A 13,620-nucleotide genomic window follows, 5' to 3' on the forward strand; every position below is an offset into this window, starting at 1 on the left:
CAGACATGCTCTGCAAGGCTAAAGGAGCTGCTTTCCACCTCCAAAGGAGGGCCACGCTGGACGTGCAGTGAGAGAACTGACAACGCAAAACCCATCGGTTAACACCATGCTTAGAATATTTAAAACCATGGAAATGGCCTCTGTGAACACAGCGTGGTATGAAATGTGGGCCACACACTGCCTTGGGCAGCTCCTGCCGGCCAAGGGCGCTTCCAGGCACAGGTGGGAGGGAGGTGCCTTACCAGCAGGTAGAGTGCCGCACCCAGCCTCTCATCTGAGCAGTTTCTGAGGGTTATTTTTTAAATTTTTTTAAAAATAAAAATTTTATTTCAGGGTGCACACATTTCAGCTGCACCCTGATAGGACTTAAATTTTTAAAGTGAAAGGAAACCAAAACATGAATACTGAGACATTATATGGTCAGTCCCTTCTTTTAGAAAATATGAAGAAACGTTAATCTCCCTTTAAGAAATCAGTTTTGATTACCACTAAGCAGTCACTCCAGCCTAAAAATACTTTGTTTAATCATATACTGTGAGGGTCCTCTCTGTGCTGATAAAAAAGGGGAATACATGCCCTGGCTGTTGTGGCTCAGTGGACTGAGTGCTGCTGGCCCGTGAACCAAAGGGTCATAGGTTTGATTCCCAGTCAGGGCACATGCCTGGGTTGTGGACCAGTTCCCCAGTAAGGGGCGCTTGAGAAGCAACCACACATTGATGTTTCTCTCCATCTCTTTCTCCCTGCCTTCCCCTCTCTCTAAAAATGAATACAATCTTAAAAAAAAACAAAAGGGGGATACAGAATATTCAGGATCCAGGGAGCCTGAGAGCCTTAATGAATGGCTAGCTAATCAGGAATGGGGGTGGGGCACAGAGTGTCTCAGGTCAAAGATGCTAAGGATTTTCATAAAAATTAAGGATACTAAAAAACTTAAGATATCCACTGTTAACAGCTTGACCTCCTGCATCTCTGTATCTGAAATCTAACACCTGAACCCAGGCTTGTATGGCTCTCTCATGAACTGCATGAAGTCATAAACACGGCTTCTGTAGGACAGAACCATAGTTCAGAAATGGCATCAGCTGTTATAATCACTTATATGTAGCTCGACTCAGAGAAAATGTGTTTTTCTTCTTTCCTGTCTTGAATGACATATCTTTTGTCTCCCTTGCCAAAAAATCCAGTGTAGCTTTTGGGAATGAGACGACGACTCACTCGCTGCAGTTTCTTGCCCATGGCTTGACCTTCAGGTCCACTTACTATGCTTTTTCATTGGAGGGAAAAAAAAAACCAAACCCTCACCTGAAGGCATTTTTTTCCCTTGCTTTCAGAGGGGGGGGGGCGGTGGCGGGGGCGGGTGTGGAGAGGGAGGGAGGGAGGGAGGAAGGGAGGGAAACATCAATGAGAGAGAGAAACATCAATTGGTTGCCTTCTTGCATGAACTACTGGGGACTGAACCTGCAACCTGGGTTACCCTGACTGGGAATCGATACTCCAACCAACTGAGTCACACTGGCTAGGGCTCTATTCTCTTTCTGTAAAAGATCAAAAGTGCTGTAAGATACCACCTCTGCTTTCAAGGAACTTAATGTAAACATTTAAGCATCACTGCCAATACACAGCAGTACTATGACGCAATTTGGCATGTATGTAACACATTACTCCACAGAAAAGAACAACATGCTGACCTGAGTTTATCACCAGAATGTACCTGATTCACGGAAGGACAGTGCTTTCTGGGGTTTCATGCCTGGTTTTCTGCCACTTAGCTGGGCAATGCCCTGTCCGCCGCTTGGCATGTTTTGGGTTCTTGCAAACACGGGCACAAGCTCCCTGTAGTCTATGTGGACCTTGCACCGTGAGGACTAACTAGGTCGCTAGTCAGAATGAGACCAAACACACAGTACACAAATACAGAAATCATTTTCATATTAATTGAGAATTATTATTGACCCTTAAATACATCAGCAATATAGTTTTAATTTGGAAGACAAAACTGCTCATAGGGAAGTAGAGAATTTCAAATGCAACTTGTAACTTACTATACTACATATTCTGAGAATTTCCACATTCAAGTGTCTCTAAAAAAGGAAGCGCCTTTTGTTTCTAAGTAAGAAAACACTGTTAATGTTCCTCCTTTTGGACTCCCCACACCGCTCACCAAACAACACCCCCAAAACCTAAAAAGATGACAATAAATGCAAATGAAAAAAGAAAATCTAAATATTATGAAATTAGTTTTTATTTTTACTTTAAAATAAATGCTTAACATTTTTCCAAAACCAAAACTAAAGATGAACACTTAGAAGGGTGGAAGATTATTTTTTCCTTCCCTGGGGGAACCGGTAAGTCAGAAGCTCTAACATGTCTTAGCTCTTTCCTCAGGACTAGTCTAGACAACCCCCCACCCCCCCACCCCCGTGTCTCCACATTTTTCCTCTACTGTTAGTTGTACCTACCAGGGTTACGGCTGGCAGAGAAAAAAAAAATCCCCAAATAACCCGCCCTAAGACCAACCTGAACAATGGACTTGAGAAGGTGGGAAAAATCGTGTAACGTGTAACCAAATGTTCAGATCTTTCTAAGGAGGTTCAGTGAAGGTACGGCCTTGGCAACCCAGCTGAGGTCTCTGCCTGGTCAGCCAGTGCAGAGCACACCAGGCAAGTTCATACCAGAGCCACTGGGCTGCGACTCAGCCACGCGTCAGTTCACCACAGGGACGTCTTGAAATTAAATTTCAGTTTCAGCAGATACTTCAGATTTACCTGAGCAGTATCGTAGACAATGTACCTGGAGGGGAGGCATGTCAAGGAACAAATGGTTTCACGGAGGAGAGTGCGCTTGCGCGTCAAATGTGGCAGAACGCTGGGGCTGGCCACACCCTGTACGCTGGGTGTGTGCAGGGGCGGGGGGCCAGGTTCTCACCGGTCCGGGGGAGACCAGAGAAGGGGACTGCTCACCAGGAGACCCGTTAAAGGCCAGTCTCTCACCAGTCTGCCCAGGTTAAGTGGCTGCCCAGGCAATGCTACAATCCCAGGCCACCCCTCCAGGCTCACCCAGCCCATTATGGAAGGATACTCGTTATACAGCAGACAGGTGTCGCTGACTCCAGACGAAACCCCAGTCCCGAGAGGAACCTCTACACCGTCCAGAGTAATACTAGCTGAGGGGTCAGGGGTTGTCTTGCCCAAACCTGCAAAGCAGAGGCAGGAGTGAGGTGAACTGTGGGGATAGAGGTTGAGAAATGTTTCAGGGAGATGAGGTCCATTTATTCTGGGTTCGTGTGTTCATTTTAAAGACTTACAAATTCTATACTCTTTCTTCCAGATAAAAACATAGGTTATAAACCAAGTTCCCAGGGCACCAGCCTTAAGTGATTTTAATAAGAATAATGCACACTGCAACGCCCCGCCCCCCATACTTCTGCTGAACAGAATGCGGAAGCAGTCAATTCAAGCAGGCAGTTGGGGGTCCTAACTCAAGGTGCTATGGGCGCCACCATCCAAGATGTTCCAGGTGCCACTGGGTCCTTGAGCGGTCCCTCAGTGCTGGTGCTGAGAGTCAGGTTAAAATGCCACGCCAATGGACCCGGTTACTGGTGCGCAAACCAGGACTCTCCCATGGCATCTGCGATGCCAGCTGCAGCCACAGAGGGTACAGAGTGCAACTCCTTAAACAAAGCCCCAGCTGTGTGACGGCCGGCCACAGGGACGCAGTCTCTGGGCAAAGAAAGCTCCCTCCTGTGCTGTCCAGGATGACGGGGGATATACCAGCAGCTTTGGAAACACATTACCTTTGACACTGTGCTTGCCCTTGGGTAACTTGTTGACGTGCAAAGCATGCTTCAGTTCATACCTATTAAAGAGAGGACAGTCTCAGGAGAGCCTCCAGGGACACAGGGCTCTTCTGATTTGCAGGACAAGGGAAGGGAGAGAATGAGAAACTCCAGAGGACCTAACCCATCTTCACTGTGGGGCGCTCCCTCCTGCTCTGGCTTTAGAAACTGATGGTGTGGTTCTTTCTTACACGTTTGTGCCGATGGTTGCTGCTCTGGAGCCACTTTAAGGAAAGGTTCTACTTGGAGCTGTGGCAACCACTCTGGGGGTTTCTGTCCAGTTCATGATCCCGGACCACTGGTCTATCACATAACCCTGCTTTTGTGGTTTACAGCTGATGAAACCAAAGCGGCCGCAATCCAAGCTGGACCAATTTGATTCCCTCTGCGGAGTATTTAGAACTGGGACTGACTCCAGTTCAATCCGAGTTGGTCTCTTAAACGTCAGCAAGGGAAGGGGGTGGCGGGGTGACTATCCTCTGTTCAAGCCAACCTCACTGCTTCCCCGTCCCCAGAAAGAAAAAGGATGCTGCCGGTTCCCAAGGCCTGGCTGCACCCGTCTTTGGGTTTGGTGAGGTCTTCCTCTATCGCCCTCATTCATTTCACTTAAATGGTTTTCTGCTACCTGCCACCTAACTGGCGGGTCCTGTTATTGTGGCGGGGAATTTCCAGGTTTACCTCCCAGCCAAGGGGAGCTCTCCTAGAGCCCCCACTTTCACCCCCCACCAAGTGCCACTGGCCCCAAAGCCAGGCAAACTCACATGTTTCCAAGGGCAACTTCTCCCAACAGGATTAAGCCTATTGGGTCTCCCTGAGATGTGTGACAGTAGTTGGCACTCTTGGAGACCATGTCAGCGAAATAGATCCCTTTGCCAAACATGTAGCCTGTCTGGAAGGTTGGAGAAAGGACAGCTGAAAACCTACAGGGAAGTGAGCAGCACCACCTATGACCAAGCGCTGCAACACCCACTTCCAGTCCTCTCAACGCCGCCGGCAGGGCGGCAGGGCCTGAACTCTCGGACAGCCTGCCGGTCCCGGGCCTGCCGGGCGCTAAGGGGCTGCAAGGTGCACCTAATCTCTCTGGACCCCACTTCCTTTTTCTCTGAATTGGGGAAAGGAACCTCATGGGGCTGTTGTGAAAATTAAATGAGTTGATAAATGCTAGTTAAACTAGAACCTGGCACATGTAAACACCCAATAAATGCTGGCCATTATTTTTATTCCCTTCTGTAAGTGAAACATGAGGTTCAGAGGTTACGTCATTTGCCCAAGTCACGTGCTACTGCACAACACTAGCGAGGCACCAAACCTCGTCCCTCCTTGCTTTTTACAACCCTGCAATGAGGGGCTTGGAAGGCCACCTCTAAGTTCCTGTCCAGGTGACCTAACGATCCCTTGTGTCTGGGCAGCCTGGGCGGGGCCCTCCCATGTTCTCCTGAGGAAGACAGTGGAACTCGGGAGGTCAGGCTGGGAAGTGGTACGGGCAGGTGGAAACTCGGCTTGGCCCATGGCCAAAGTCTGATCTTTGCCTGCCAACACCCCAATTAGCATTCAGAGCAGTGCCTGAACACTTACTTCTTTTGTTCCAGAAACTATGCTCGATACATGTGCAGTCACCGCCGACAGTGTCTGGGCCAGGAGAATGAGGGCGAAGGCACTATCTCGGGGCTGCGCTAAGGACCTGGAGAGGGATGCCTGGCAACGGCCACCTCTAGGCCACAGCCGAGCCAACACCTACCTCTTCAAACAAGGCCCCTTCTTTACTGGGGCACATGATGCATCACCTTAGCATCGGTAAAGCTCTTTATGGAACTGACAGCAGGGACAGATACTGCCCACACTCTCCAGGGCAGGCACGTACCACGGGCGCTTCAGGTGGGGCGATCCGGAGACCCTGAGACAGTATCCCCGCAAAGTTGGTGGTCCTAGACCCGTGCCACAACAGCCTTCGATTATGCAGCTCCTTGAAGGGCTTGTAGCGCTGGCTCTCCCCTTCACGCTCGATCTTAAAGATCTGGTTGGAGCATTAAGTAAAGGAGAGATGGAAGAAGCCATCTGTTATGCAGGTTAACCCAAGAACATGACCAGATACAGGAGAGTCGGCCAGCTGTCCCCAGAGCTGGAACTCCCAGCAGACCTTGGGGTATCCGTGGTTCAGTCAGGCTGAATGAGCAGCCTGACCAGCCCAGGTCCCACCAGCAGAGAAGAGCTACGACAATGAGTACCAGGCACCGCAGATGCCAGCACTTCCTTTTGGCTCTCTGATAATAATTTACAATGAAAAAACTAGGTTTTAGGATAGAAATGTCCTTTAAAACAGAATAAAGCCACCCCCAACAAATAAATGAGTCACTTCCTTTGGTTATTGTGAACAGCTCTTTTCTACCTTGGGCCAGGCTGGCGGAAGGAGCGAGAAGAGCTGGTGGAGGAGGAAGAACAGTCTCACCTCAAGGACCTTCAAGTCATATGCATTGTGTGTAGTCGCATGAGTGTTCTTAACGTATTTCCTGATGATCTTGGCTTCCTCAGAATCTTTGTCCACCACCTAGGGGAGGGGTGTCTTGGAATCAGTGCAAGAAGACCCCAGGAGAGCCACACAGAGATAGGAGTAGTCATAAGCTCAGCTGACATACAGATCATACCATGGCCCTCATAAAAGCCCCAATGGGACCCAGGAGTCCATGGCTAAGGCCCCAGGGCTGGGAGACACCAGGCCAGTGAACGCGCTTCCTTGGGCATCACTTCTTCGTGCCATGAGAGCTAAAAATCTGTGCTCACTGTGAACAGAGAGCCTCTAGCACAAGGCACCAGCTCCTAGACAACAGTCAGGTTCATGGAGTTAAGACGTGTGGGCCAGGAGACACCCCACAGCCAAGACTTGGGACCAAAAGCGGCAAGGACCTGATCAACTATGGATTTTGAGGATGGGGACGGAGGCTCTATCTCTTGACTCCTCAGGGCCATGCACACTGTGGCTCAGAGCATCGGCCCACTATCTACCTGTCAATTAGTTAATATAATCTGTGCTACAAAGCCACAGTGTGTTATGGGAAAGGCTCTGTGTCCTATTTTCATATTCTCATCCAAAGTTCAGAAAATCTAGGAATTCTGCTCTTAATTAAAAGGCTTCAGAATTCTAATTGAGGACAATAATAACTCTCCCACAAATAACTGATCCCAGCGCATTCCTATCACAAAGGCGCCCCGAGGGGCAAAACAAATGACATTCGGTGTCTTACTCTGCTCGGACCCACAGATCTATGCTTTGTCCTAAGCAAGGAACAAAGGTTCTTTTTAGTCATATAAACATGCCCTACGAGGCTCACCAGACCCTAGAGAACTCACAGGCTGAGGAGCAGCTCACGGGACAGGAGACCAGGCTCAAGGTCAGGGCAACCTGCGAGCTGAGGCAAAATTTCTCCTCTGGTTAGCCTAGGCAGGGTGACTTCTGCCTGAGTCTCCCATGCAGAAGTGAAAGGACTCTGTGCGTGAACACAGCCACCTCCAGGTGGAGTGCACAAACCCAGCTGCCGTCAGGCATTTCCACTTCTGAGATGGGACACCGGCAACACACCTTCTTGGGTTCCTGCCACAACACCCCTCAAAACAAGGATCATCTCTGGATTAAGGGAAAAAGACCTTTCTGTAAGGCCCCTCAAAACCCAGTCTCTACACCAAACTAAGGTACACCCCACCTTGCAAACAAGGTGCTTATCTGTAGGTGAATTGCTCTAAGATTCTTGAAGGACCACCAACAGCAACTGGGACTTAATAGAAAGGCTGATTCCTGGACCCCAGCGGTCTGTTTTGGGAAGCTCTCCGGGAGATCCTGACGCACATTCAAGTTTGGGGACCACAGCTCTTGGAATGAGTGGTTAGGATGCTTCAGAAAGGGTGGGCATTGGTACCTTAATGTCAGTTTTGAGCTTCTCGTAGTTGACATCGATGGGGTCCTTGCTGGTATCATCAGACCCACCCTTGAGCAGACTGTAGGCCACCTCGATGTCTAGCAGGTTGTCCAGCATTTCCACTTTGGCCTAGAGGAACAAACGAAGTCCTTGAGTTAGGTACCAAGGTGAGGGAGAAAACCTAGTGCTGGGACAGAAAACCTGCATGCAGACAACGGCCCAGATGGACAGTGAAGGGGGAACTCCCAGCTGATCGGGAACAGCCTGTCATCCGTCCACAGGGAACACCACTGAGGCTTTCCTGGAACGCTAAGGTGGGGTCCCGATGGGAGGGGAGAGGCGAAAGCCACGAGACTCAGACCTATCTTTCCTCTTGCACACACTGGTGACAGGTGGCCACCTATTATGGGCTCCCGTGTGAGGCAGGGACGGAAACCCGGGAGGAAGAATACGGGAGGCTCTCCCCTCCCATGGCTTCTTTCCCCCAGACTGATGCAGGGGAGCAAGGGAGAAAAAGCCATCCTTCCCGCCTCTGGTCTAATCTCCACCCATGTGCGTAGAAACCCCACTTCAAAATGACGACACAGAAGTGGACCTCCCAGGTCGGACCCCTGCCCTTAGGGACGATGATGTGAAGAGGGAGTCGCAGGGGCAACACCCTGAGCAGCACCACAGCCCGGCAAACCCGAAGGTTCCTCCTGGACCCCAGTGCTACCTGCACACTGTCTGCGTTGTTCAGGAGTGGAGGCTTCTTCATCCCAAAGTCGTGGGGGATCAAGGTGTAGAAGCGATTCGAAAGATCCAGGATCTGGGCATCGCTGTTGCCCTGGGACAATGCCTTTAGGGGAGGAGACAGACGGAACATAGGCTGAGGCAGGCGCTCTGCGCCCCCAGAACATGGATGGGCTCCCTCCTCTCGAAGGTGGGTGCTGCGGTGGAGTCCTGAGGTCGCCTGGTGTGTGCGCGAGCCAGGAAACACAAGATTTCCCAGATGGTCCCCTTCCTCTTGGTGTCACATCACCCTGCAGCGGCAGGATCCCCATCCTCAAACTGTGAGGCTTAGCACACAATCAGCTTCCCATTAAAATTTCATTTGTACCAAGAGCTGTGGAGTTACAGATCCGCTATGCAAAGTGTTACCTGTAGCATCCAGGCGGTGGGCTCACAAGAAGTGCTGCGAAATTATTCCGGCTTTTTGTATGTTTGAAAACTTTTCATGATAGAATGTTAAAAGGGAAAAAAACCCATTCCTATAAAATTCAGCCTGGCCCCCTTCATCCACTGAATTTCACCCTTAAATCAGGGGATTTATTTTCAGGAGGTCCAGGTGGTCAGGTACAGAAGGGCTAAGTTCCCCTTCCTGCCATGGTGACAATTAGTGTTCTAAGTGCACAAAGAGATGGAGGAGGTGGACCACAGAATACTGAGTATTTGGCAGACACACTGGGTGGACCAAGGATGGCAGAGGCAGCATGCTGGCGCCCTGCAGGCCCGAGGCCGCAAATCTGCTTCTTGCAGGGACATCTGCCTCTCCAGGTCCTAACACTTCTGTCTGCTGCAGTCTGCCCTGTGCAAATGGGTAAGGACACTGTCCCAGCCCTTCCACCTAGGGATTCTGGAACAGGAAAGAACTGAGGAAAAGCCTTTCACATCTAAGACAGAGAGTAACACCAAAAGAGGCCAGTGCTCGAGACCGGCTCTAAGTGGATTTAACTCCTACATCTTGGCCTCTCTTCAGCTCCAGCCAGAAAGCCATTTTCCTGGCCTGACTTCAGCTTCCTGTGTTTTTCTTCTTTCACCAGCCAAGCCTGCCCCGCCACCCCCAGGTACAAGTGGAACCCTCCAGGGCACAGCTTGAATGCTCTGGGAATGGAGGAGACATGAATGAAAGGAAGACATTATGTAGCTCTCTAATTGATGATTTCCTAGTAACTGCAAAATAAATTCAACTTAACTCTTAAGGGCACAGAAAATAAAACCAGAAGATTTTTATGAGATAGAGAACCAAGTTCCTCATCAAGTTAACAGGAAGTTTACTACGTATCTGATCACTGAAAACACTGCCAGTTCATTAGTTTTGTGATGCTCTTTCAGAAGTGGCAGCACTTGTCACACTTCTTGAATTGAAAAAGGCCTAAATCATCACAAACGGTGGCCCAGTACGTCCATTAACCTTGAGTAAATGTACTGCCGCACCCCCTAGATGAGGGGTCACCAGGGAAGGTCAGCCCAGGAGCCCCACTGGGCAGCTGAGACAGAGCCGGGGCCGCTGGCCCCTTGCTTACCTGCTGGACCTCACTGAGGATGGAGTATGCGGCCTGGATCTGCCTTTTGCTCAGCTTCCCCAAGGGCATCTTCTGGAGGTCAATCTGAGGAGACAGGGGATTCCCCATTTCAAAGCCAGACCCTGTGCAGCACAGGGACAGGAACGGAAGAGGCGGACCGCCCATCTCAGGCTTCCTGGGGCCCTGATGGAAGCAGTAACGCTGCCTGGTCTTCCCGGGAAGATGCAGTGGCCCGGCTTCGCAGACTTCGCAGCCTGACCCCTACTGTGGGGGCCCAAGGTCAACGGGAAGATTCCTGCTACTTTGCACATGGCAGGGGAGGGCCAGCCAGGGCCCTCCCACCCCTGCACGATGAAGTGAACCAGCCCAGCACTTCGGGGAGAACCCAGCACAATTCCCAACTAATTTGCGGTGAGGATGAGGGTGAGCCCAGGTGGCCTTCCCTGGAGTCTCAGACCCAAGTCTGTCCCTAGACAGGAAACAACCATAAAGTGGTAAAAAATATTTTTAAAAGAGCATATTCCTGAACGTACCCATTTTATATCAGGTTGGTAGTGCCTCTTTCAAATCAGTCATCCTAACAGGTTAAACATGTTTCGACAATACTGCTATTGCTTACACCACCCTGGGGACCACCATCAAGAGAGGCAGGATGAGCTGCTGTGAAAAACATGAGATTCGCGGCCAGGTGGCCTGGCCGCCACTTACTGGTGGTGCATCCGCTTCTCAGCCTTGGGTTTCCATGTGTAAAATGGGGCCACCCTCCTCAAAAGGCACCCATATCCACTGCACTGCTCACCCGGCCCCCTCACACATCTGTGCAGCAGGGGGCCGGCTGAGCAGAGCAGTGCAGCATGCTTGCATCCTGACACTGCGTCTGGGACTAGTCCCAGTGGACTTCTGTGGGCTCTGGGGCCCACACTGCCCCTCCCCCATCTTTGTATCCCCTGCACCTGCAGTGCCTGGAACAAAGATGGAGCCGAACAAGTATCGTAGACATGGAGCCACTGTGGTGACTAAATTAAATAAACTGTGAAAGTGCTCCCAGTTCACCAGGCACCGACCAGGAGCCAGCAGTGACAGCGTCTAACAGCTACCGCAAGCCACGGCACATGCGCATCTCCGTGCCCTCAACACTGTCCGTCCTGAGGGAGCACGGGTTTCTGGAAGAGTTAAATAGCTAGCGCTAACTCTAGGGAAGAAGGTGGATAATCTATTTTAAACCACAAAGATATAATAAAAAAAGCAGAGACTTTTAGAATGAATTATAAATTGGCTCTGAAAACAACGCTAAAGGAGACATTCCAAAAGATGTTCTGACCAAGGGCAGCATCACCAGAGAGCGCAGGTACTCTGAAGGGAGCCACATTCCACATTCCCTAGGTTGTGTCATTTTGGTATTTACTTAAAAGAGAAAACACTGGTCTCTAACCTGCGCCCTCAGACCGTATACACAGGCCACAAGGACAAGAGGCAGCCGAGTCAACACAAGCTGCCCCTACCCTCGGAAAACAAACCCCAGGGGCAGCCCTTCGGCGGGGGCTGGGGCAGCAGCTCTGCCCAGGGAGGGGGTGAGTAGTGAGAGAGATGCCTTGGTCCCAGGGCCACACCTGCAGCACAGCAAGGCCTCTAGGGCTGCAGGCCGGGCTCTGGATGTCGCCTCCCCCGCACCACTCGGCTCTGGGCTCAGGATTCACCTCCTCATGGGGGGCGCCACGTTCCCCTGCTGGGGACAAAGCTCCCAGGGTTACCATGGTTGCTTCTACCTGGCTACCCTGGCCCCACATGGAACCCGTGAGGATAGGAGCGGGGACCCCACTCTGCCTCTGGCCCGTGCCAGCAGCAGGGCAGAGCTCCAGCCCTTTTCCTCCTGTGCAACTACTCATCTGAGTGAAAACAGCATCAGGATGTCATGACACGAAAAGAGACTTGGGTCTGATAATAGTTGAGAACTTCTATAAGTCACTGAAAACCCGAATACAGGAAGCTGGAAATGACATGGAGGACATTCTGCCCTGGGTAGGAGAGTGGGACTAATCCCTGCCACCAGCAACCCCATCCCACCCAGCCCGGTAACCAACTTCTTCCTAAGAACAGCTGGTAGGAATTTTATCCAATGGAGCACGCGCCAGAAGTTCCCTGCACTTCTGTCAGCGGCGGTCACAGCAGCTCTTTAACTGAAAGCAGGCTATGTCCTAGACTCGCCAGATGGCCTGTTTGGCTAGGCCACAAAGGAGCATGGCTCCGACACTGCTCTGCAAGCTCTCTGGGCCTCAGCACTCCAGCACAGGTCTCAGGCTTAAGGACAGGTCGAGTGGCTGAATCCAGCAATAGCCACTGAGCTCGTTACCAACTCAGCTCTCTGATCGTGGACCCCAGCAGGTGCTCACAGAGAAAACAATCAAGTGCACTAACCTCATATTCCACCATGGCTTTCTTCATACTTTCCACATCAAAGATCATCTTAATGAGGTTCTGCACTGGCTTAGGGAGCTTGGACTTGGTGCCAGGGTTTACTGTCAGCTTCTTCACTGCCTCCTCATCCTTTGGGGGAAAAGGTATGTGGCGAGGGAAAAAAAAATCAGTAAAAGACCCAATTAAACGATCCAAGGTGGTGGCAGTGTTTGGGCTGCAGATGGAGTGTCACCGGCAAAAGGGTCCGCTGTCAACAGGGTTTGGGCAGCATCTGCCGGGAAATGGGGGTCTGCGGAGGGACCGGACACTTCTGGTGCATCCCCCAGTCCTCCTGGCCGTGCCGGGTGCTCATTTCAGCCACCGCTGCAGTGCCTGGCCCCGCACAGGCTGCTCTGAGGGCACTCACGCCCCCTCATGCCCTCGCCACCTCCTGCTCATCATCTCCCACACTCGGGTTGCTGGTGCCCTGTCTGGGGATGTGCCCAGTGGCCACACTCAGAAGTGCTGCGTAGGTAGGAGGGGCAAACCCTGGATCAAGGGGACACTGGACTCCTCGACTTCTCTTGCGCTGGCTCATCCCAGGGCCGACTAAGTTCATACAGCCTTTTCTGCAGTCCCAAAGGATCAGGCAACCAGTCCCAGTTCCTGCCAGGCAGCTTGACCGTGTTAAAGTGCATCCCAGCATTAGCCCTTCCTCCCCGCCCCACACTCCTCCTCCCTGGGATGCACATCCTAATTAACAGCCTGCCACTCGGCCCCCCACTGTCTGGACAATCCAGGCTACGTCAAGTCCACATTGTACTGGAAATGCCTTAATTCTTCTCACTCTGAATCACATAAGGGCAGGGGCTATGCTGTCTTAGCAACTAACAGCGTCTGGTGTTTGCTTCAAGCAAAGGTAGTTGGCGTTGAACTTTGATCCTGGGACCCGCCTGGTTGAGCCAAGCTGCAGAGAGAAACCTGTGCTGTGTTAGTGCTCACGGCTGCTGCAGTCAATGTTACAGTGGATCTACTCTAAACACCAAAACACTGAACCTTAAATACACTGACCTTTTGGTTCTAACCTCACTGAAGGACAAACTACTACTGTGTGAAAAAAGACTTAAATGCATACTCTGTGACTCAGGAACTTCACCTCTAATGGTAACCACAGAGATAGAGGTATATATGTGTATCT

General features: G+C 51.1%; 1 protein-coding gene across 1 annotated transcript in view; it reads right to left on the reverse strand.

Annotated features, from left to right (window-relative positions):
• Nucleotides 1-2,423: 2,423 nt before the first annotated feature.
• PARP1 (poly(ADP-ribose) polymerase 1) overlaps nt 2,424-13,620 on the reverse strand; it is a 33,156-nt gene continuing 21,959 nt past the window's right edge. The window contains exons 14-23 of the mRNA XM_054576659.1: nt 12,444-12,572; nt 10,029-10,112; nt 8,459-8,581; nt 7,744-7,872; nt 6,282-6,380; nt 5,697-5,849; nt 4,597-4,724; nt 3,794-3,855; nt 3,079-3,193; nt 2,424-2,790 (exon numbers count right to left, since the gene is read on the reverse strand). Of these exons, the coding sequence (XP_054432634.1) occupies nt 2,709-2,790; nt 3,079-3,193; nt 3,794-3,855; nt 4,597-4,724; nt 5,697-5,849; nt 6,282-6,380; nt 7,744-7,872; nt 8,459-8,581; nt 10,029-10,112; nt 12,444-12,572 (1,104 nt within the window). The 3' untranslated portion in view covers nt 2,424-2,708. The remainder of the gene's footprint in view (nt 2,791-3,078; nt 3,194-3,793; nt 3,856-4,596; nt 4,725-5,696; nt 5,850-6,281; nt 6,381-7,743; nt 7,873-8,458; nt 8,582-10,028; nt 10,113-12,443; nt 12,573-13,620) is intronic.

This window comes from Pteronotus mesoamericanus, unplaced genomic scaffold (genome assembly GCF_021234165.1).
Source record: "Pteronotus mesoamericanus isolate MK-2021 breed Mesoamerican mustached bat unplaced genomic scaffold, CSHL_Meso_final contig_347, whole genome shotgun sequence".
In the NCBI taxonomy this organism is placed as follows: Eukaryota; Metazoa; Chordata; class Mammalia; order Chiroptera; family Mormoopidae; genus Pteronotus; species Pteronotus mesoamericanus.